Source organism: Pipistrellus hanaki, assembly GCF_964339955.1.
Source record: "Pipistrellus hanaki genome assembly, chromosome: 20".
Classification (NCBI taxonomy): Eukaryota; Metazoa; Chordata; class Mammalia; order Chiroptera; family Vespertilionidae; genus Pipistrellus; species Pipistrellus hanaki.
The window spans coordinates 3,341,523-3,362,685 of record NC_140522.1 but is presented as its reverse complement, the minus strand read 5'-3'; the positions used below and the strand labels follow the sequence as shown (position 1 = coordinate 3,362,685).

The 21,163-nt window shown below is 54.1% G+C and overlaps 1 protein-coding gene and 1 long non-coding RNA gene across 4 annotated transcripts in view; one reads left to right on the top strand and one right to left on the bottom strand.

Annotated features, from left to right (window-relative positions):
* Nucleotides 1-36: 36 nt before the first annotated feature.
* Nucleotides 37-21,163, top strand: part of LOC311614199 — a 31,285-nt gene continuing 10,158 nt past the window's right edge. For both annotated transcript variants that reach the window (XR_014793599.1, XR_014793600.1), the window contains exons 1-2: nucleotides 37-130; nucleotides 11,341-11,469. This is a non-coding gene — a long non-coding RNA (uncharacterized lncRNA). The remainder of the gene's footprint in view (nucleotides 131-11,340; nucleotides 11,470-21,163) is intronic.
* On the bottom strand, nucleotides 4,117-21,034 carry EDARADD (EDAR associated via death domain). 2 transcript variants are annotated; one of them, XM_084868790.1, is made up of 6 exons: nucleotides 20,788-21,034; nucleotides 16,282-16,340; nucleotides 14,942-14,981; nucleotides 9,107-9,165; nucleotides 8,310-8,355; nucleotides 4,117-4,544 (listed from the first exon to the last, which is right to left on the bottom strand). In XM_084868790.1, the coding sequence occupies exons 1-6, from the start codon at nucleotides 20,816-20,818 to the stop codon at nucleotides 4,138-4,140; spliced, it is 642 nt and encodes a 213-aa protein (XP_084724916.1). In that variant the 5' UTR covers nucleotides 20,819-21,034; the 3' UTR covers nucleotides 4,117-4,137. The 2 variants fall into 2 exon arrangements, with proteins under 2 accessions (XP_084724916.1, XP_084724915.1); XM_084868789.1 differs by lacking the exon at nucleotides 20,788-21,034 and having other exon boundaries at nucleotides 16,282-16,409.

Genomic DNA, 21,163 nt, shown 5'->3' with positions numbered 1-21,163 from the left:
CTGGGAGCAGCTGGGGCGGCTGCAGGAGGTGGTGCAGGTGCAGGTGCAGATGGAGGTGAAGATGGAGATGGAGGTGCAGGTGGAGGTGAAGAAGGTGCAGGTGGAGGTGAAGATGGAGGTGCAGGTGCAGGTGAGTGAGGGGGGGGCGGATGCAGATTTGGGGGAAGAAAGTGCTGGGCCGAGGAGCCGGTTGTGCAAAGAGCCTGAGGCTCCTGACGAGGGAGAGGCTGCTGCTGGGCTGGGAACCGGGAGGGAGGAAGCCATGGGTCCGAGGGGTCACGGGGACAGAAATCACTGGACCACGGAGCCAGGACAGAAGCCACTGCTGGACCACTGAGCCAGGACAGAAGCCACTGGACCACTGAGCCACTGGCCCACTGAGCCAGGACAGAAGCCACTTGACCACGGAGCCAGGACAGAAGCCACTGCTGGACCACTGAGCCAGGGCAGAAGCCACTTGACCACGGAGCCAGGACAGAAGCCATGGACCACTGAGCCAGGGCAGAAGCCACTTGACCACGGAGCCAGGACAGAAGCCACTGGACCACTGAGCCACTGGCCCACTGAGCCAGGACAGAAGCCACTTGACCACGGAGCCAGGACAGAAGCCACTGCTGGACCACTGAGCCAGGGCAGAAGCCATGGACCACTGAGCCAGGGCAGAAGCCACTGGACCACTGAGCCACTGGACCACTGAGCCACTGGACCACTGAGCCAGGACAAGCCAAGCAGAGAACCAGGAGGCTGAGCAGGGCGGCCCGGAGCCCTGCCCAGAGGTGTCCGGAGATAAAGAAGGAAAGTCTAGAGAAGGAACCGCCAGTCGTGACAAATGCTGCCGAGAAGCCAAGGACCAGAGGAGCAGCCAACGGCTCTAGCTGGGGGCCCAGTGGGCAGAGCATCGGCCGGTGAACCGTCAAAAGCACAAGACGTACCTCTAAGAATCAATGGAAAAAACACCTTCGGGTAAGGATTGAAAAGCAATAAAAATAGAAGTAACCAGCGGACTTAGAAGCCCAGAAGTCACGTGGGACTGACGGACGGGCTGCGCGGAGAAACGAGGGGAAGAAGCGGTGGAAATGATGACGACGGAGTTCCCGAAGGTTTGCCATGGGGAGGAACCGGGTGTGGACTCAACGGGGAGACATTTTTATTTTCTTGTTTTTGTTTTTGTTTAAGACAGAGGACATCACAGCGGTGCCTTTTAGAGCTTTTCCAAGCGAGCCACTGGAAGGACTGCATTTACATCAGGACTTGTCACTCACACATTAAAAGGATGGAAACTAAATTTCCCCAAACAAGACTCTTGTTATGTGCGAAGCATTCTCATTTTTTTTCCATTACCCCCCTCCCCCCTAAAAAGTTGGCAAGCCCCACCGATGGTTTGAGACCTTCCTTGGAAAACGGGCAGCGGCGTATGAGAGCGGCCTCCGACCCTCCGGGCACCGTGAAGCTGGCCGGGGTGGGAGTGTTTACACCGTGGAAATAGGCAGCTGCTACCACTTGGGGGCTCCCTCCTCACCCCACCCCAGCCCCAAGCCAGATGTCAAACGTTGACCAACACACTCATGTGAATGATCCTCTAACATATCCAGTGCCAGCACCACCACCCAGGTACACAAAACCACCCGTGTACTCAACCACCCATGTACCCTCAACCACCCGTGTACCCTCAACCACCTATGTACTCAACCACCTGTGTACTCAACCACCCATGTACTCAACCACCAACCATGTACCCAACTACCTGTGTACCCTCAACCACCCGTGTACTCAATCACCCGTGTACCCAACCACCCATGTACTCAACCACCCCTGTACTCAACCACCCGTGTACCCTCAACCACCCGTGTACCCAACCACCCGTGTACTCAACCACCCGTGTACTCAACCACCCATGTACCCACAACCACCTGTGTACCCTCAACCACCCGTGTACTCGATCTCTTTTTGGCCTGCCGGACCCCCCGTGTTCAGACTCACCAGGCTTACCTCTTACGTTTTACAGGATCATGTCCCAAATCTAGTCTTCCCAGGTGTGAGAATCAAGCTTCTAGAACCATGGTTTTGTCATAAAATAAAAGAACCTTGGAGACAGGAGGGATCTTCCGAGTGTGCAAATTAGATTAATTCATCCCCAACGGCTCATGCTGTCCTATGGTGGTGGTTGATCCTCACCGCAGGACATACTTGCGTTGATTTTTTTCAGAGAGTGGAAAGGTGGGGGAAGAGACAGAAACATCGATGTGTGAGAGAGACGCACCGATGGGTCTAGCCTGGGTGTAGCCTGCAACCGAGGCATGTGCCCTTGACCAGCATCAAACCCAAGACCCTTCGGTCCAGGGACCCACGCTCTGTCCACAGAGCCCGACCGACCAGGCCATGGAGGAGTCGCTTCTCTTTGCACCATTCGTGTCCCGGACACGTTTCAGAAACTCCCTGGCCCCCTGATGGACCAACGGCAGCGACGACCACGTTGGAATCTACACAAAAGCACCCATGAGAGAGAGCGGTTGACATCCGTCTTTAATTCTGTAGCACCCAGTATCCTAGATAAAAATAATCTTCATTTCTAAGAAACAGAACAACTCCTGTGGAGACGGGAGAGCAGAGGGAAGGCGGCTTCACAAGTACATCAACACCGAGGATCACAAAAACCCAGCCGTGTCAAAGCATCGCTTTCGACGGCCGAAGACACATCCCCCGTGAGGCTTCGGTCGCATCCAAGGAACACGGTCGCTGGGCGTCACGGACGACAGAAGGACATGGAGGCTCGGCTTCGGAAGTCGTGGGAAGCCACCAACCCCTTTTCCGTTTCCAAAGGGGGTGGGCAACAGTCATGCCAGGCTGCCCCTCGATGCAAACGTCGGGTTGCTGTCTAGGAGGCATCTAGGCCAGTGGTCGGCAAACTCGTTGGTCCACAGAGCCGAATATCAACAGGACAACGACTGACTTTTCTTTGGAGAGCCACATGTTTTCAACTTAAACTACCTAGGTAGGCACATTGTGATGAACTTAATTCGGGGACTCCCAAGCTGGCCCCTGCTAAAAACTCAAGGGGCCAAAGAGCCGCATGTGGCTGGAGAGCCGCAGTTTGCCGACCCCTGATCTAGGCTGTCTTCCTTTAGTGGTGAGTCCCTGTAGGAGCTCCCTCTAGTGGCACCACCAGGTGCAGCACCCACTCACCTGGAGCTCCTGCAGGCCCGGCCCCTGGCTTAGCATCTCTGCCAGGAGACCTGCCTCCCTGTGTTTATGGGGCGTGCTCGGCGTTGGGGGGGAGCAGGGAGGAGGAAGCTGGACCCCCCACCACCACCCCCCCAGAGCAAAGAGAACAATCTCATCGATTCTTTGGGCCCGTGTCATTGTGTCGTTAGAGTGACAAGGGGAGAAAAACCAAAGTGTTATTGCCTATGAAAGACAACCCCACACACTGACTCTGCACCTGTCGGTGAAAACACGAGGCAGTCATTGGCCAGGGGCTGGGAGAGAAAAAGCACAGAGAGGGAATCTGACTCGAGAAATGAATGAATGGCTCCAGAATGAGCAACACAGCCCGGCCAGCGTGGCTCCGTGGCTGAGCATCAACCTAGGAACCAGGAGGTCAAGGTTCGATTCCCCATCAGGGCACAGGCCCGGGTTGCAGGCTCCAGCCCTAGTAGGGGATGTGCAGGAGGCAGCTGACCCATGGTTCTCTCTCATCATTGGTGTTTCTCTCTCATCATGGGTGTTTCTCTCTCCCTTCCTCTCTGAAATCAATAAAAAATAAATTATTTTTTTAATTAAAGTGTTTTGTTCTACTTTTCATTTATTTTTATTTTTAATATATTCTATTGATTTTTTACAGAGAGGAAGAGAAAGGGATAGAGAGCTAGAAACATCGATGAGAGAGACACATCCACCAGCTGCCTCCTGCACATGCCCCACCGGGGATGTGCCCGCAACCAAGGCACACGCCCTTGACCGGAATCGAACCTGAGACCCTTCCAGTCCGCAGGCCGACGCTCTATCCACTGAGCCACACCGGCATCGGCTAAAAAAATATATATATATATTATTAAAAAAAAATAATAAAGGCACAGATTCACGTTGCCCCCCTGGCCCGGGGCCGGCTGTCACGCTGTCCGCGGCGAGGACCGGGGCCTAGAAGTTCCGGGGGTGGTCGCCGCGCGCCCTCTTGGGCCACTCCTCGTCCAGCCAGCGGCGCAGCTCGCGCTCCACGTCGGCGCGGTGGTAGAGGCGGCACAGCTCCAGGAGCTGGCCCACCGGCCGCTGGCTGTTGCGCAGCAGGAACTCCAGCGTGGGGCTCTGCGGCCGCTGCTCCAGGAAGTACAGCTCGTCGTAGCGCATGCCCCAGCGGCTGGCGAAGTTCCTCCAGTTCTTGATGGTGGGGTGCACGGGGTCCAGCTTGACCCGGATCACGTCCAGCAGGTCCTGGTCGTTGAGCAGGTCGCTGATGGTGGGCGGCCGGGGCGAGCAGGCGGAGCAGGCGCAGCCGGCCCCGCAGGACTGGGCCTCGCGGGCGGCCGTGGCCTTGACCTCGCTGGCATCTGCGGGACAAACAGGACAGCGCACGCCCGTCAGCCGGGGGCCCGGACGAGGCCCTCGGCTCTCCAGGCCCTTCCTTCCTTTCTTATTTTTATTCTTTTTAAAAATATATTTTATTGAGTTTTTACAGAGGGGAAGAGGGGGATAAGAAGCTAGAAACATCGATGAGAGAGAAACATCGACCTGCTGCCTCCTGCACACCTCCTACTGGGGATGTGCCCGCAACCAAGGTCCATGCCCTTGACCGGAATCGAACCCGGGATCCTTCAGTCCGCAGACCGACGCTCTATCCACTGAGCCACACCGGTTTCGGTACCCTCCCCCCGCCCTTTTTTTTTTAAGATGTATTTTTATTGATTTCAGAGAGGAAGGGAAAGGGAGATAGAAATATCCATGATACCCTAACCAGTGTGGCTCAGTGGATAGAACGTCGGCCTATGGACTGAAGGGTCCCAGGTTCGATTCCGGTCAAGGGCATGTACCTTGGTTGCGGACACATCCCCAGTAGGAGGTGTGCAGGAGGCAGCGGGTCGATGTTTCTCTCTCATTGATGTTTCTAGCTCTCTATCCCTCTCTCTACCTTTCTGTAAAAGAACAATAAAATATATTTTTTTTTTAAAGAAAGAAATATCAATGATGAAAGAGAATCATGGATCAGCTGCCTCCTGCACGCCCCCTACTGGGGATCAAGCCCACAGCAACCCAGGCATGTGCCCTGACCGGGAATCGAACCGTGACCTCCTGGTTTCTAGGTCGATGCTCAACCACTGAGCCATGGCCAGCCAGGCCCTTTTTTCTTTTCTTTTTATATATTTTTTATTGATTTCAGAGAGGAAGGGAGAGGGAGAGGGAGAGGGAGAGAATCACTGATGGGCTGCCTCCTGCACTCCCCCTACTGGGGATCGAGCCCACCACCCAGCCCATGCTGTAGGCACCCAATGGGGACGCTGCCCACCCTCGGGGCTGGGCTGGACTCTGCTCTGTGCAGCCCTGGCTCGTCCACACCCTGCACCCCCCCCTCGGGATGTTGGCTCCACTTCAGAGGCAGCCCTGGGGGTGGAGAAAGCGCAGATAAAGACAAAGAGATCGTAAGGTGGCCATACATTTAAAAAAATAAATAAATAAATAAAAATAACACTTTCTGGCCTTATCAGCTACCACTCATTTCCCAACCCTGCCTACGGAGTGGATATTCCAGTTTTCGGGGTGTGTGCAAAGGCCTTTAAAGAATTGTGCAATCCTTCACTCCCCGGGCGGGCTGTGCTTGGCACCAGAAGCTGCCGGGCCTGACATGTGCCCTGGGGGGCATCGGGGCTGGGGTGCGGGCAAGCGGGGGCTGGCTGGTTTGCCCGAGGGCCTGCGTCTGACCCGCCGGACGGGAGACCTGCGCACGGCGCTCTGCCCCCCGGAGCTCTGGTCCTGAAAGAAAGCTCTGTGTACCAGGCCTTACTGCTCCGTGTACCAGGCCTTACTGCTCCGTGTACCAGGCCTTACTGCTCCGTGTACCAGGCCTTACTGCTCCGTGTACCAGGCCTTACTGCTCCGTGTACCAGGCCTTACTGCTCCGTGTACCAGGTCTTACTGCTCCGTGTACCAGGCCTTACTGCTCCGTGTACCAGGTCTTACTGCTTTCTGCACAGCAGCCCGTCCGTGGCCATCGAGAGCCCGTCCCATGTGAGTGTGGACAGGACACAATGGAAAGGAAGAGCCTGGACTGGGCCGGCGTGGCTCAGGGGTTGGGCATCGACCTACAAACCAGAAGGCCACGGTTCAATTCCCGGTCAGGGCACGTGCCTGGGTTACGGGCTCCATCCCCAGTGTGGGGCGTGCAGGAAGCAGTGATCCATGATTATTCTCTCTCATCATGGGTGTCAATCTCTCTCTCTCTCTCTCTCTCTCTCTCTCTCTCTCTCTCTCCCCTCCTCTCTGAAATCAAGAAAAATGTATTTATAAAAAAAAATAGAGAAGAGTTCAGGCATCAAGCAGGCGCTTTGACAAGGTGTGTGTGTCAGTCATTAAAACAACCGTTAAGAAACAGGTCCCGCTGGTTGGGTTCAATGGATAGAGCGTCGGCCTGCAGACTGAAGGGTCCCAGGTTCGATTCTGGCCAAGGGCGCATGCCCAGGTTGCAGGCTTGATCCCCAGGAGGGGGTGTGCAGGAGGCAGCTGATCCATGATTCTCTCTCATCACGGATGTGATGTTTGTCTCTCTCTCCCTCTCCCTTCCTCTCTAAAATCAATAATATATATATATATATATATATATATATATATATATATTTTTTTTTTTTTAAAGAAAAGAAAAGCCGAAACCGGTTTGGCTCAGTGGATAGAGCGTCGGCCTGCAGATCAAAGGTCCCAGGTTCGATTCCAGTCAAAGGCATGTACCTTGGTTGCGGGCACATCCCCAGTGGGGGGTGTGCAGGAGGCAGCTGGTCGATGCTTCTCTCTCATCGATGTTTCTAGCTCTCTGTCCCTCTCCCTTCCTCTCTGTAAAAAAAAAATCTATAAAATATTTTTTAAAAATAAAATAAAAGGAAAAGAAAACAGTGGTGGGACGTCCCACTGTGAAGTCTGGGGCTGGCAGGTCACACGCGGGTCACTGAACAGTCAGTCGGTTGTGAGCTGGGACAAGAATTCACACAGGTTGCGATTAGCGGAGCCCCAAGAATGAGAACGGCTCCAGTGGGGGTGCTGGCAGGGGATCAGAGGGGCCCTGCAGGCGGGGTTTTCAAGGGCGACTGCCCCGGTGGTTCCCCTCTCACGGGCTGGGTACCCCCGGGAGCGCTCAGATCCTCGCCGGGAAGGTCCCCCAGGGTCCCCGGCCTCCGGCCTGCTCAGACAGTCAGACAGGAAGCGTGTCACAGTGGCCCCTTTGCCCACGGCAAAACCCCAGGTCCTGGAGTGAGCTCAGGGCAGGAGGATCGAATCCAGAGCCCGCACTGCCCTGGCCTGCCCCGGGGGAGTCAAACCCGGCCGCAGAGATGTGGATTCGGGTGCACACTCACCTCTGTCTCTCTGTGTGGTCACCCATGTGGTTGGAAATGAATGTCAAAGAGGCCAGGTCATGGCTTTGGTGACATTGAGGCACAGACACACACACACCCACACACACACATTTTCGTCAGAGGTCGTTAAATGCTAGGAGCTGGAAAACGGATTATTATTTTTCACCCATCAGGAAACTGGCCCCAGGGCTGTGGGTGGGCTGGATCCCCACCGACAGGAAAGACTTCATTTTCTCTCAAACAGCCTTTTAAGGAGACAGCGGCGCTTGGGGGGAGAGGGGGTAAGGCAGCACCGGGCAGCCTGGCAGACGGATGGCGCTCCTGTCTGCTCTCAATGGTGTGCCCTGCTGTCCCTTGAAAAGTCACCCTCGCACCCTGACTGGAGTGGCTCAGTGGATAGAGCGTCGGCCTGCGTACTGAAGGGTCCCAGGTTCGATTCCGGTCAAGGGCATGTACCTTGGTTGCGGGCACATCCCCAGTGGGGGGTGTGCAGGAGGCAGCTGATCGATGTTTCTCTCTCATCGATGTTTCTCTCTCATCGATGTTTCTAACTCTCTCTCCCTCTCCCTTCCTCTCTGTAAAAAATCAATAAAATATATTAAAAAATAAAAATAAAGTTACCCTATCCATTAGTAGTGACCTTAACTCGTGCAGGGTTCCTAGGTGGTCCTACACCACTTACTTGATTTGCGTTCAGGTCAGCTGACATTTCACATGTTAGCGTGGGTGGGGGGCGGAATTAGCTCTCAACACGTTTACCTGTGAGGGGATCTCCTGGGGTGTCTGCAAAGCCGTTCTCTTCTCCCTGGAAAGCAAAAAACCACCGTCACACCCGTGCAGGAACGGAGATGTTATCAGCTGAGAGAGAAGCATGGATCGGCTGCCTCCTGCACGCCCCCTACTGGGGATGGGGCCCACAACCCTGGGCATGTGCCCTTGACCGGGAATCAAACCGTGACCTCCAGTACCAGCTGGAATAAACCAGGGGAGGGGGCCGGCCTTGGGGGGTGGGTACTGACTTCAAATCCCTACCAGGAAAGGGTTCTTGATGAAACCTTGTCTGACATGTCAGACTGCCCTGTTCGGCCCCAAATGTCCTCCCTCGGCATCGCTCAAACAAGGCTCTTGCTCTTTAAGTTACCGACTTTAAGTCACGAAAAGAGCGAATATCCGATGTTCCAAAGAGCGTGTTTTCCGTTGGCTTTGACTTCCCGAGCCACAGGGAGGGTTTTATGTGTGTGTGTGTGTGTGTGTGTGTGTGTGTGTGTGTGTGTTTTGTTTCGTCTTAAACGTCTCTCGCCTGGTGAGCGCCCTTTGTTCTGGCTGCCAAGCTGGTTTCAAAGAGCCTGCCTGGCCCGCACATCCCGCCGATTGGACACACGGCAGCCACCGGAGGGAAATCCAAGAAGCACACCCGCCTTCCTGGTTCCCAGGTCGATGCCCTGTCCCGGAGCCATGCTAGCTGGGCTGTGTGTTCATTCTAGAGACAAGGTCATTCCTTAAGCGCCCCGGTTCTGCACACCAGAGGGTGAAAATAGAACTGGCGTTATCCTTACCTGAGGGTGCGCGTCAGGGTTCGTAGGGCCGCTCAAAGGAACTGGATCACATTCTTCCACTGGAAAGACAGACACAGAGCTCGGTAGTAGGAAGCACAGAGAGGGGAGAGACCCAAGACATTTTCCCCTCAAAATGTGGGGTCAGCCAAAACCGGTGTGGCTCCCGTGGGTGGAGCATCGGCCTGCGGACTGAGGGTCCCAGGTTCCATTCCGGCCAAGGGCATGGACCTTGGTTGCGGGCACATCCCCAGTAGGGGGTGTGCAGGAGGCAGCTGGTTGATGTTGCTCTGTCATCGATGTTTCTAGCTCTCTATCCCTCTCCCTTCCTCTTTGTAAAAAAATCAATAAAATATAGTTTTTTTAAAAATGCGGAGTCACAGCGGTAGAGTGTCGGTCTGCGGACTGAAAGGTCCCAGGTTCAATTCTGGTCAAGGGCATGTACAATACATTGGTTGCGGGCACATCCCCAGTAGGGGATGTGTAAGAGGCAGCTGATCGATGGTTCTCTCTCATCGACGTTTCTAGCTCTCTATCTCTCTCCCTTCCTCTCTGTAAGAAAAGTCAATAAAAATATGTTAAAATTAAATAAATAAATAAACAAACAAACAAACAAATAAATAAATAATAAATAAAAATGTGGAGTCAGGGGTGGAGCGTCGACCTATGAACCTGGGAGGTCACGGTTCGATTCCCGGTCAGGGCACAGGCCCAGGTTGCAGGCTCCATCCCCAGGGTGGGGCGTGCAGGAGGCAGCCGATCCATGGTTCTCTCTCATCATGAATGTTTCCCTCTCTCTCTCCCACTCCTGTCTGAAAACAACATATATGTGTGTGTGTGTGTGTGTGTGTGTGTGTGTGTGTTAAAAAACTAGCAGACATTAAATTGTTAAATTACTGGGTGCAAATTTTGGAGTAAGCGTTTAAACGTCTGGGCCTGGTTCATGACCTCTGCGATGATGTGTGTCTTTGGCGATAAGAATCCCTGCGCCTGATAACCCCGTTCCCCACGCGGGAGGGCGGGAGACAGACCCAGTGTACGTGCTGAGCCGCCGATTTGCCAACTCATCACCGCCTTCGTGAAGGTTTTGCAAAACTCAGATTCTAGGAGAAAGCCGGCAGCACCATCGCTGCAGCTGCAGGGCCAGGTTGCTAAGCAACAATCTTGCTCTTTCAAAACAGGAAACCCCTTCAAGGCTGATCAGAGATCCGCAGAGAGAGGGGACCGTGACGGTGCATTCTGGGAGCCCCTGCGGTTCACCCTTTTTCTAGAACGGACCCCCTCTCTGCTGCTCTGACAGTCCCCGGCACTGATTGGCACAATTCCTATATATATATATATATATATATATATATATATATATATACACACAATATATATATATATTATTGATTTTTTACAGAGAGGAAGGAAGAGGGATAGAGTTAAAAACATCGATGAGAGAGAGACATCGATCAGCCGCCTCCTGACACCCCCCTCTGGGGATGTGCCCGCAACCAAGGTACCTGCCCTTGACCGGAATCGAACCCGGGACCTTTCAGTCCGCAGGCCGACGCTCTGTCCACTGAGCCAAACCGGTTTCGGCTACACAATTCCGTTTTATAAAAAATATGTTTTTCATTTCAGAGAGGAAGGGAGAGGGATAGATAAAAATACCAATGATGATGCCCAAGCTGGTTTGGCTCAGTGGATAGAGCATTGACCTGCGGACTGAAGGGTCCCGGGTTCGATTCCGGTCAAGGGCATGGACCTTGGTTGCAGACACATCCCCTCAGTTAGGGGGTGTGCAGGAGGCAGCTGATGGATGTTTCTAACTCTCTATCCCTCTCCCTTTCTCTTTGTAAAAAAAAAAAAAAAAAATCAATAAAATGTGTTTTTTTAAAAAAATCAATGATGGGAGAGAATCATGGATGGGCTGCCTCCTGCACACCCCACACTGGGGATCGGGTCCCCAACACGGGTATGTGCCCTGACCAGGAATCCAACCTCGACCTCCTGGTTCACAGGTCGACGCTCAACCCACTGAGCCACACCAGCCAGGCGGCACAATTCTTTTGCCAGATTCCCTCCGTCCATCCGTCCGATGCTTGCGTGTGTCAGGCACTGTCCAGACTCGGTCCGTGCACTTCTCTCTCTCTCTCTCTCTCTCACACACACACACACACACACACACACAAATACACACACACACAGGCATCCTAGGAGGTGGATGCTAACGTGTCCTCCCTGCTCTACAGGGGAACTGAGGCCTGCTGTCACCGCTGGATCCGCTCAGGCTGGTGTGGCCGAGCTCTGCTCTCCCTCTCCCTCCACCGGGCCTCGCCGCGGGCACACCCAGTCCTACAGCTTCTCAGTCCGGCCCTCAGGTAAGTGTTAGCCTGCAGGCTCCCTGGCCTGACCCCAGACACCCCCACACCCGCCCCCCATCATGATTTCTGGTAGCAGGGCCCAGATCTGAACCTGAAACAAACCCCCCAGTTATTTACCAATAGCTAAGACTTGGACACAGCCCGCATGCCCATCAGCAGAGGAGCAGGTAGCAAAGCTGAGACATTTAGACTATGGAATACTTTGCAGCTGTAACAAAAAAAAAAAAGAGGGACAGGCCGAAGCCGGTGTTGCTCAGTGGATAGAGCATCCGCCTGTGGACTAAGGGGTCCCAGGTTCGATTCCGGTCAAGGGCATGTACCTTGGTTGCAGGCACATCCCCAGTGGGGGGTGTGCAAGAGGCAGCTAATTGATGATTCTCTCATCTATGTTTCTAACTCTCTATCCCTCTATCTTCCTCTCTGTAAAAAATCAATAAAATATATTCAAAACAAAACAAAACAGTGAGCCCAGCTGAGGTGGCTCAGTGGTTGAGCATCCACCTAGGAACCAGCAGGTCACAATTTGATTCCCGGTCAGGGCGCAGGCCCGGGTTGCAGGCCCGATCCCCAGTGTGGGGCGTGCTGGAGGCAGCCGATCCATGATTTTCTCTCATGGATGTTTCTGTCTCTTTCCCTCTCCCTTCCTCTCGGATATCAAGAAAAATATATAGCCGAAACCGGTGTTGCTCAGTGGATAGCGCGTCGGCCTGCGGACTGAAAGGTCCCAGGTTCAATTCCGGTCAAGGGCATGGACCTTGGTTGCGGGCACATCTCCAGTGGTGGGGGTGTGCAGGAGGCAGCTGGTCGATATCTCTCTCTCATCAATGTTTCTAACTCTCTATCTCTCTCCCTTCCTCTCTATAACACATCAATAAAAATATATTTTTTAAAAAAAAATAAAAATATATAAATCACATAAAATAAAATGAGATGTAAACTCCCCAGAGGACTCTTCATGCGGTAATCCCCTGGGAGCCACCCAGGACTGGGCCCTGCCCGTGCCTGTGAGCCAGAGAACCCCACCCCGGGGTGGGTGTCAAACACCCACAGTCCTCCCTGGAAGGGCAGGACAGGGGGTGCGCCCGTCAGAGCGCCCCTCAGAGCCCGGGCCGGCTCACACGTGGTCCTCCCTCCCTCCCTCGCCCTCCCTCCCTCCCCCCTGCCATTCCCGGACGCCCCCAGCAGGCACAGGGATACAGCGTGTGATCCCGGGGAGCAGAGGGGGCAGCCTGGTGAGCCGGGACAGAGACGGGGTGGGGAGGGGGGGGGGTACACCTGGCAGAGCCACAGGGGCCCGGCGGGCGCTCCCGCCCACCCGGTGCCCCCGCGGTGCCCCCTGTGATGCGGGCTCTGCTGGGAAGGAACCCCACCACGTCTGCCCGGAAGCCTCCCCCCAGGAAGCGGGGGCAGGAGGGGCCCTGAAGGTGGTCAGATCTGTCATCCCTCCCCGCCACCCCGGAGAGCCAGCCGGGCCCAGGGCCTCGCTCCCTCCTGGGGGCCGCGGGCAGCTCGGCCCCTCTGCCATCTGCACCCCCAAGCGCCTGCCAGTGGGAAAGGATTTCTGCTCAGGGGCCTGCCAAGCACCCCTCCTTTGGTAACCGAACCGGCTCTCCTGTGGTTTGGGTGGGAGTCACGGTAAACCCTCCCCATCCATCCAGCACCCCGCTCCCTCCCTGCAGGCCCCGCCGGGCCCAGAGCCCTCGAGCCTCCGGCCGACCACACCTGGTCCCGCCGACCGCACGGCCGCACGGCTCTGGGCACCGCTGGCCCTGAAACCGGCCGTGGGTGCTGGGGGAGGCCCCGCGCTCCCCCCCTGAGCAGCACCAGGGGAAACTGGGGGTGTCAGGGACCAGGTGACCACCCCGTGGGGAAAGCCTGGTGCCGGGAACCGAAGACCCAGAGGGGGGAGGGAGGGATGTGCCCACAACCGAGGGACATGCCCTTGACCGGAATCGAACCCGGGACCCTTCAGTCCGCAGGCCGACGCTCTATCCACTGAGCTACACTGGTTTCGGCTATATATTTTTCTTGATATCCGAGAGGAAGGGAGAGGGAAAGAGACAAAAACATCGATGAGAGAAAATCATCCATCGGCTGCCTCCAGCACGCCCCACACTGGGGATCGAGCCTGCCACCCGGGCCGGTGCCCTGATCGGGAATCGAATTGTGACCTGCTGGTTCCTAGGTGGATGCAGCCAGAGCCTCCGGCCAATGCGGGGAGCTAGTGGCACCCCAAGGCCTTAAGCCAATCATCTTTTAAAAAATATATATTTTATTGATTTTTTACAGAGAGGAAGGGAGAGGGATAGAGAGTTAGAGACATTGATGAGAGAGAATCATCGATCAGCTGCCTCCTGCACACCCCCGACTGGGGATGTGCCCACAACCAAGGTCCATGCCCTTGACCAGAATCGAACCCAGGACCCTTCAGTCTGCAGGCCGACGCTCTATCCACTGAGCCACACCGGTTTCGGCCATCTCTCCCCCTTTTTAAATGAACTTGAGTTCGATTTCTGTCACGTGCCACCCAGAGTCCCGGGCCTCTCCGTGTCTGAAACACCGTGGGAACCTGACCTATCGCGGTGGAGGGGGTCGATTTTAATGAGCAAATGCACACGGAGCCCAGCCAGCCCCAGGGAGGCGGGAGGAGCGTCCGCCTGCGCCTTCCCCGGAATCAGGTGTGGTCGGCCGGGGGCTGGAGGGCTCGGGCCCCGGCTGGGCCTGGAGGGAGGGAGGGAGGGGGGTGAGTGGGTGGGGAGGGCATACAGTGACTTCCGCCCAAACCACAGGAGAGCCGGTTCGGTTACCAAAGGAGGGCTCACCCTGGCCGGTGTTGCCCAGTGGATAGAGCATTGGCCTGTGGACTGAAAGGCCCTGGGTTCTAGTCCAGTCAAGGGCACAGGCCCGGGTTGGGGGCTCGATCGCCAGCGTGGGGCGTGCGGGAGGCAGCCGATCCATGACTCTCTCTCCTCATGGACATTTCTATCTCTCTCTCTCCCTTCCTCTCTTGTAAAAATCATTAAAAATGTATTTTTTTAAAAAAACAACAACAACATCGCCGAAACCGGTTTGGCTCAATGGATAGAGCATCGGCTTGGGGACTGAAGGGTCCTGGGTTCGATTCCGGTTAAGGGCATGTACCTTGGTTGCGGGCATATCCCCAGTAGGGGGTGAGCAAGAGGCAGCTGATCGATGACTCTCTCTCATCGATGTTTCTAACTCTCTCTCTCCCTTCCTCTCTGTACAAAATCAATAAAATATATTAAAAACAAAAAAAAAAAACAAAAAAAAAAAACAACAACAACAAAGAAAACTCATGCCTGAGATAACCAGCAAAGATGCCATGAACTCAATGACTGATATGTCTGTCTCACCATCTTAAATAATGAAAAATAGCTTGGGCTAGCGCTTTGTTCATGATATTAATTAAACCACCGCCAGTCCGAGCAGCCGCCGTAACGGTACGTACCTTTAGGGGGTCCCGTGTCCTGTATGGGGTACTTGTCGGACTGCAGAAACCAACAGGAGAGGAGAGTTAGTTTTAAACATCACAGTCACTGATACACACGGTCACAGCCAAGAGAAAGCTCTGTCTTGCGAAAGTCACGATTTTATTAATTTTTTAAAAATATATATTTTGATTTTTTTACAGAGAGGAAGAGAGAGAGGAGAGATAGAGAGTTAGAAACGCCGATGAGAGAGAATCATCGATTAGCTGCCTCTTGCACCCCCCCCCCCACTGAGGATGTGCCCGCAACCAAGGTATGTGCCCTTGACCGGAATTGAACCTGGGACCTTTCAGTCCGCAAGCCGACGCTCTATCCATTTTAATTTAAAGCTTTGCATGTGTTTAGCCTTGGACTTCTCCTTCAGGCTGACCCAGAGCCTGTTTGTATTCTTTTTGTGTGTTTATATATATATATATATATATTGATTTCAGAGAGGAAGAGAAAGAGAGAGGGAGGGAGAGAAACATCCATGATGAGAGAGAGAATCATGGATCAGCTGCCTCCTGCACACGCCCCACACTGGGGATGGAGCTCGAAGCCCTGTCATGTGCCCTGACCGGGAATCGAACCCTGACCTCCTGGTTCCTAGGTGGACGCTCAGCCACTGAGCCACCCCAGCCGGGCTGTGTTCTAGACTTAGAGAAACCAGAGCAAGGCTGGTGAGAAGCTGGTGTTGGGACAGGAGGCAGAACAAGCCGTCCGAGCTCCCTCAGCTCTGACCCCGACACTCACTTCCTCTCCTGTCCGCGGTGCCGGCTTCCTCCTACTTCCTGGTCTACAAAGAGGAGCCTGTAGCCCTGGCCGGTGTGGCTCAGTGGATAGAGCGTCGGCCTGCAGACTAAGGGGTCCCAGGTTCGATTCCGGTCAAGGGCATGTACCTTGGTGGCGGGCACATCCCCAGTAGGGGGGTGTGCAGGAGGCAGCTGGTCGATGATTGTCTCTCATCAATGTTTCTAACTCTCTATCTCTCTCCCTTCCTCTCTGTAAAAACAAAAAATCAATAAAATATATATAAAAAATGAATAAATTGCCGAAACCGGTTTGGCTCAGTGGATAGAGCATCAGCCTGCGGACTGAAAGGTCCCAGGTTTGATTCCGGTCAAGGGCATGTACCTTGGTGGCAGGCACATCCCCAGTAGTGGGGTGTGCAGGAGGCAGCTGGTCGATGATTCTCTCTCATCGATGTTTCTAGCTCTCTATCCCTCTCCCTTCCTCTCTGTAAAAAAAAAAAAAATCAATAAAATATAATAAATAAATAAATAAAATAAAATATGGGGAAAGCTGGGAAGCGGGGACCTACCACGTGGAAGGACAGCGTGCTGGGGTCCGTGTCCTCCACGGGCTCCGCGGCCACGCGGGCTGCAGGGAAACACAAGCGGGAGAAGCTCGTTAGTGGGGAGCACGCGTGTCCTCTCATGACCGTCTTCACGCCTCGGTCACGCCAGCAGAGACACAATGAGAAGGGGCGGCTTCCGGCTGCGCCAGAAGGAGACAAAGACAGACTTCTTTTTCTTTTCTTTTCTTTTTTTCTTTTACTTTTTTTTATTAAATTATTACCTGTGTACATATTTTACCATTGCCCCCCCCCCAATACATGCCCTCCCTCCCCAGAGTTTTGTGTCCGTTGGTTGTGCTTATATGCATGCATACGAGTCCTTCGGTTGATCTCTTATCTCCCCCAGATCTCCCTCCCCTCCCCGCTGTCATTGGACAGTCTGCTTGTTGCTTTACTGCCTCTACATCTATCTGTTGGTTCATCCGTTTATAATGTCCTTTATTATCCATACATGAGAGAGGTCATGTGTGGGTGTTTCTCTTTCATTGACCGGCTTATTTCACTCAGCATGATGTTCTCCCATTCCAGGGGTCCTCAAACTTTTTAAAGTGGGGGCCAGATCACGGTCCCTCAGAGAGCTGGAGGGCCGGACTATATGAACTACTAATCCCTACTGTAACACCTCGGCTGCGCTCACTGCCCAAAAAACCTGGCGGGCCGGATCAGACTCCTCTGCGGGCCGCATGTGGCCCGTGGGCCGTAGTTTGAAGACCCCTGTCCCATTCCATCCAGGTTGCTGCACATTTTTTAGTAAATCTTTATTGTTCAGATTATTACAATTGTTTCTCTCCCCCCCTCTCCCCATAGTTCCCCTCCACCTGGTCCCCACTCCACCCTCTGCCCTTACCTCCCCCCCCACCCCGTCCTCATCCATAGGTGTATGATTTTTGTCCAATCTCTTCTGTACCCCCCCTCCCACAGACACCCCTTTCCCCCTGAGAATGATCAATCCCCTCCCATTCTATGCCCCTGATTCTATTCTATTCACCAGTGTATTCTGTTCCTCAGATTTTTAATTCACTTGGCTTTTAGATTCACTTGTTGATAGATATGTATTTGTTGTTCATCATTTTTATCTTTACTTTTTTTTTTTTTTTTTTTTACGATTTATGGATAAGTATCTACAAACACTCAGAGTCACAAATAACCACAAACTACGCAGGCGTGGCCCGGACGGCCCTCCTGCTGAATCCGATTAGAAGGACCTCCAGCAGGAGTTAGTGAATTCGACTCCTGCTTCCTCCCCTTTCCTGCCCCTCTGCGATCTGTTTTTATCATATTAAAATATTGAACGTCGCCCTGGCTGGTTTGGCTCAGTGGATAGAGAGTCAGCCTGGGGACTGAAGGGTCCCAGGTTCAATGCTGGTTGGAGCACATGCCCAGGTTGTGGGCTCGATCCCCAGTCGGGGATGTAAAGGAGGCAGCCAATCAGTGGTTCTCTCTCATCATTGATTTTCTATCTCCTTCTCCCTCTCCCTTGCTCTCTGAAATCAATAGAAAAATATTTTTAAAAAATTAAAAAATAAATAAATAAAATATTAAGTGTCTGAATGTGGTTCAGGTGAACTATTCAAGTCAAACATCCTCACAGGCTGGTTTGGCTCATCGGATGGAGCGTTGGCCTGAGGACCGAAGGGTCCCGAGTTCAATTCCAGCCAAGGGAAGGTACCTCGGTTGCAGGCTGGTTGGGGTACCGATGTGTGTCTCTCACATCGGTGTTTCTCTCTGTGTGTCTCTCCCCTGCCCCCTTCCACTCCCTCTAAAAATCAATGGGAAAATACCCTCAGGTGACGATTAACAAAAATATCTCACAGAATCTTTTTTAAATTTATTTTTAATCCTTAGTCGAGGATGTTTTTTTTTTAATTAATTTTATTTTTTTATTTTTTTAATTTTTATTTTATTTTTTTAAAATATATTTTATTGATTTTTCACAGAGTGGAAGAGAGAGGGATAGAGAGTTAGAAACATCGATGAGAGAGAATCATCGATCAGCTGCCTCTTGCACACCCCCTACTGGGGATGTGCCTGCAACCAAGGTACATGCCCTTGCCTGAAATCGAACCCGGGACCTTTCAGTCCCCAGGCCGACGCTCTATCCACTGAGCCAAACCGGTCCAGGCTAATTTTATTTTTTTTAGATTTATTTATTTTTTAAATGATACCTTTATTGACTTCAGAGAGGAAGGGACAGGGAGAGAGAGTAGCATCCATGAGGAGAGAGAATCATGGATCGGCCGCCTCCTGCACGCCCCACTCTGGGGATGGAGCCCACAACCCGGGCCTGTGCCCTGACCGGGAATCGAACCGTGACCTCCTGGTTCATAGGTCGACACTCAACCACGGAGCCACGCCGGGTGGGCCCAGCATCAACCCTAAATGCTCCATCTCATCTCTCATCCTCCTCTCTAAGACCCACATCTCAAGGTCAACAGTTCCTAGACATTGTCTTCAAGGACGTTCAAGGATCTGCTCGAATGGCGTCTTTTCAGAGAAAACAAAGACGGAAGCGAGTCCATTTCCCAAATCCCCAGCATCTGGAGTCCACAGGGCGGGGGCTTTTGGATTTTTTTTTTATACATATATATTTTTATTGATTTCGGAGAGGAAGGGAGAGGGAGAGAGAGAAACATCAATGATGAGAGAGAATCAATGATCGGCTGCTTCCTGCACGCCCCCCACTGGGGATCGAGCCCAAAACTCAGGCATGTGCCCTTGACTGGAATCAAACCCGGGACCCTTCAGTCCGCAGGCTGATGCTCTGTCCACTGAGCCGCACCGGTCAGGGTGCCTTTCGTGCTTTCTATGGAGAATAACAGGGGATGCCCAGCCAGCATGGCTTAAGTGCTGACCTATGAACCAGGAGGTCACGGTTCAATTCCCGGTCAGGGCACATCCCGAGTGTGGGGCGTGCAGGAGGCAGCCGATCCATGATTCTCTCCCATCGTTGATGTTTCTGTCTCTCTCTCTCCCTTTCCCTTCCTCTCTAAAATCAATTTTTAAAAAAAGGTTTTTTGTTTTTAAAGAAAAGATCACTGTGACCACCGTTTGGCGAATGGGTTGGCGGAAGGCACACCTGGGTGTGAAACGCCATCTGGGAGCTGAGCTGGGAAACGAGGCGAGAGAGGACGGAAGCCCGGGGAGGGGAGGGGAAGGGAGTGGCCATTTACCAAGCTCCAGAGGCAGCACCGCGTGGGCATCTTTTCAAAAGTGCGAGGGGGGCCCTGACCGGTGTGGCTCAGTGGATAGAGCGTCAGCCTGGGGACTGAAGGGTCCCGGGTTCGATTCCGGTCAAGGGCATGTGCCTTGGTTGCAGGCACATCCCCAGTGGGGGGTGTGCAGGAGGCAGCTGATCGATGTTTCTCTCTCATTGATGTTTCTAACTCTCTATCCCTCTCAATTCCTCTCTGTGTAAAATCAATAAAATATATTTAAAAAATAAATAAATAAAATATACTTTTTAAAAGAAAGAAAATCCAAGTGAGATTGGAGAACCTTCAGACTCTGGCCTTCCTAGCAGGCACACACACAGTATATATATATATATATACTTTTTCATCCTCTCCAGAGTTTCCCCCACTGATTTTTAGAGAGAGTGGAAGAGAGAGGAGAAGGAGAGACAGAAAGAGAGACATCACAGCGACTGGCTGCCTGCTGCACGTGCCCTTGACCGGAATCGAATCCGGGACACCTCCAGGGACACCTTCAGTCCGCAAGCTGACGCTCTATCCACTGAGCCACCCCGGCCAGGGCTAGACAGTATTTTACAGCAAGGACAGGACTAGAGGCCCATCTAATCAGAGACACCCCCCCTCCCCACCCCTAGGTGGGGTCCCCGCAGGTGGACCAGGTTCTTGTTTTGGAGACGATGGTGTGCATGCAATAGCTCCAGGGCCCTAACAGTGTTCCCCAAAGTGTGGTGCGCGCACCCCCAGGGGCACGGGAAGAGTCTGGTGGGGGTATGTATGTGTTGCACCGGAGTTTGGTGGGGATAGGCACTGCACCGTGCTTAGCTGCGCTTCATTCTGCGTTCTCATGAGCACGAGGGGGACTCGGCGTTAGGAAAACTATAGAAGGGGGACACATATGCCAGAAGTTTGGGAAACACTGCTGTAGACCAAGCGCATTTAGCACCAGTGACCCGAGAGGCAGAGGAGCCGGGAGGCCCGGAGAGGGAGGCAGGGAGAGGCCGGGCCGGGGAATCCACCTTCCGCTCCGCTGGCGCTGGCGGACTTGTCCCAACCTGGCGGGCGCGGGGCAGGAGCGCAAACAAAAGCGCAGGGCGGCGGGGCGGAGGGGGCGGAAGGCGCGCCCGGGGCAGAGATCGGGGTACGCGATGGGGGGGCGGAGGACCTCGTGCCAAGGTCCCCGATCGGCCCCGCGAGGCCCCGGGCCGGGCGCCCCTCGGGGGTCCCCGGGACTCGGGCCCCAACCACCGCCCCAGGTGAGCGCGGCGCGGCGCCCCGTTACCTGCGCGCAGGGGGTCGTCCGGCGAAGCCATGGGGGGGGCAGGTGGATGGGGAGACGGCGCCCGAGGGGGCCCCGCAGCCTCCGGGCGGGAGGAGCGCGCGGCGGGGACCCGGGAGCCTGCGATCGGGGCGCGTGGGGCTCACGCCGGCTGCGCCCCTCCTCCAGCCCGGCTCCCTCCCGCTGCCGCTCCTCCTCCTCCTTCTCCTCCTCCTTCCCCCTCCTCCTGGCTCCTCCTCGCGCTCACTTCCTGCTCAGACACCTAGGGGAACCCCTCAGCCGCCGTCCTGGGTCCCTCCTGCAGCGGCGGGGCCGGTCGGGGTGCCCTGTGCGCCCCCAGCCTCGCCATCCTCCCTGCCCGGTGCGCCCAGGTCCGAGC

Bases quoted from the DNA above. Each gene is read 5' to 3' on its own strand.
- EDARADD (XM_084868789.1), bottom strand. From the start codon at position 16,398: ATGAGAGGACACGCGTGCTCCCCACTAACGAGCTTCTCCCGCTTGTGT. The intron at 9,166-14,941 runs GTACGTACCGTT...CTGTCTTTCCAG, and splicing joins GGACACGGGACCCCCTAAAG to TGGAAGAATGTGATCCAGTT. The intron at 4,545-8,309 runs GTAAACGTGTTG...TTTGTCCCGCAG, and splicing joins CCCAGGAGATCCCCTCACAG to ATGCCAGCGAGGTCAAGGCC.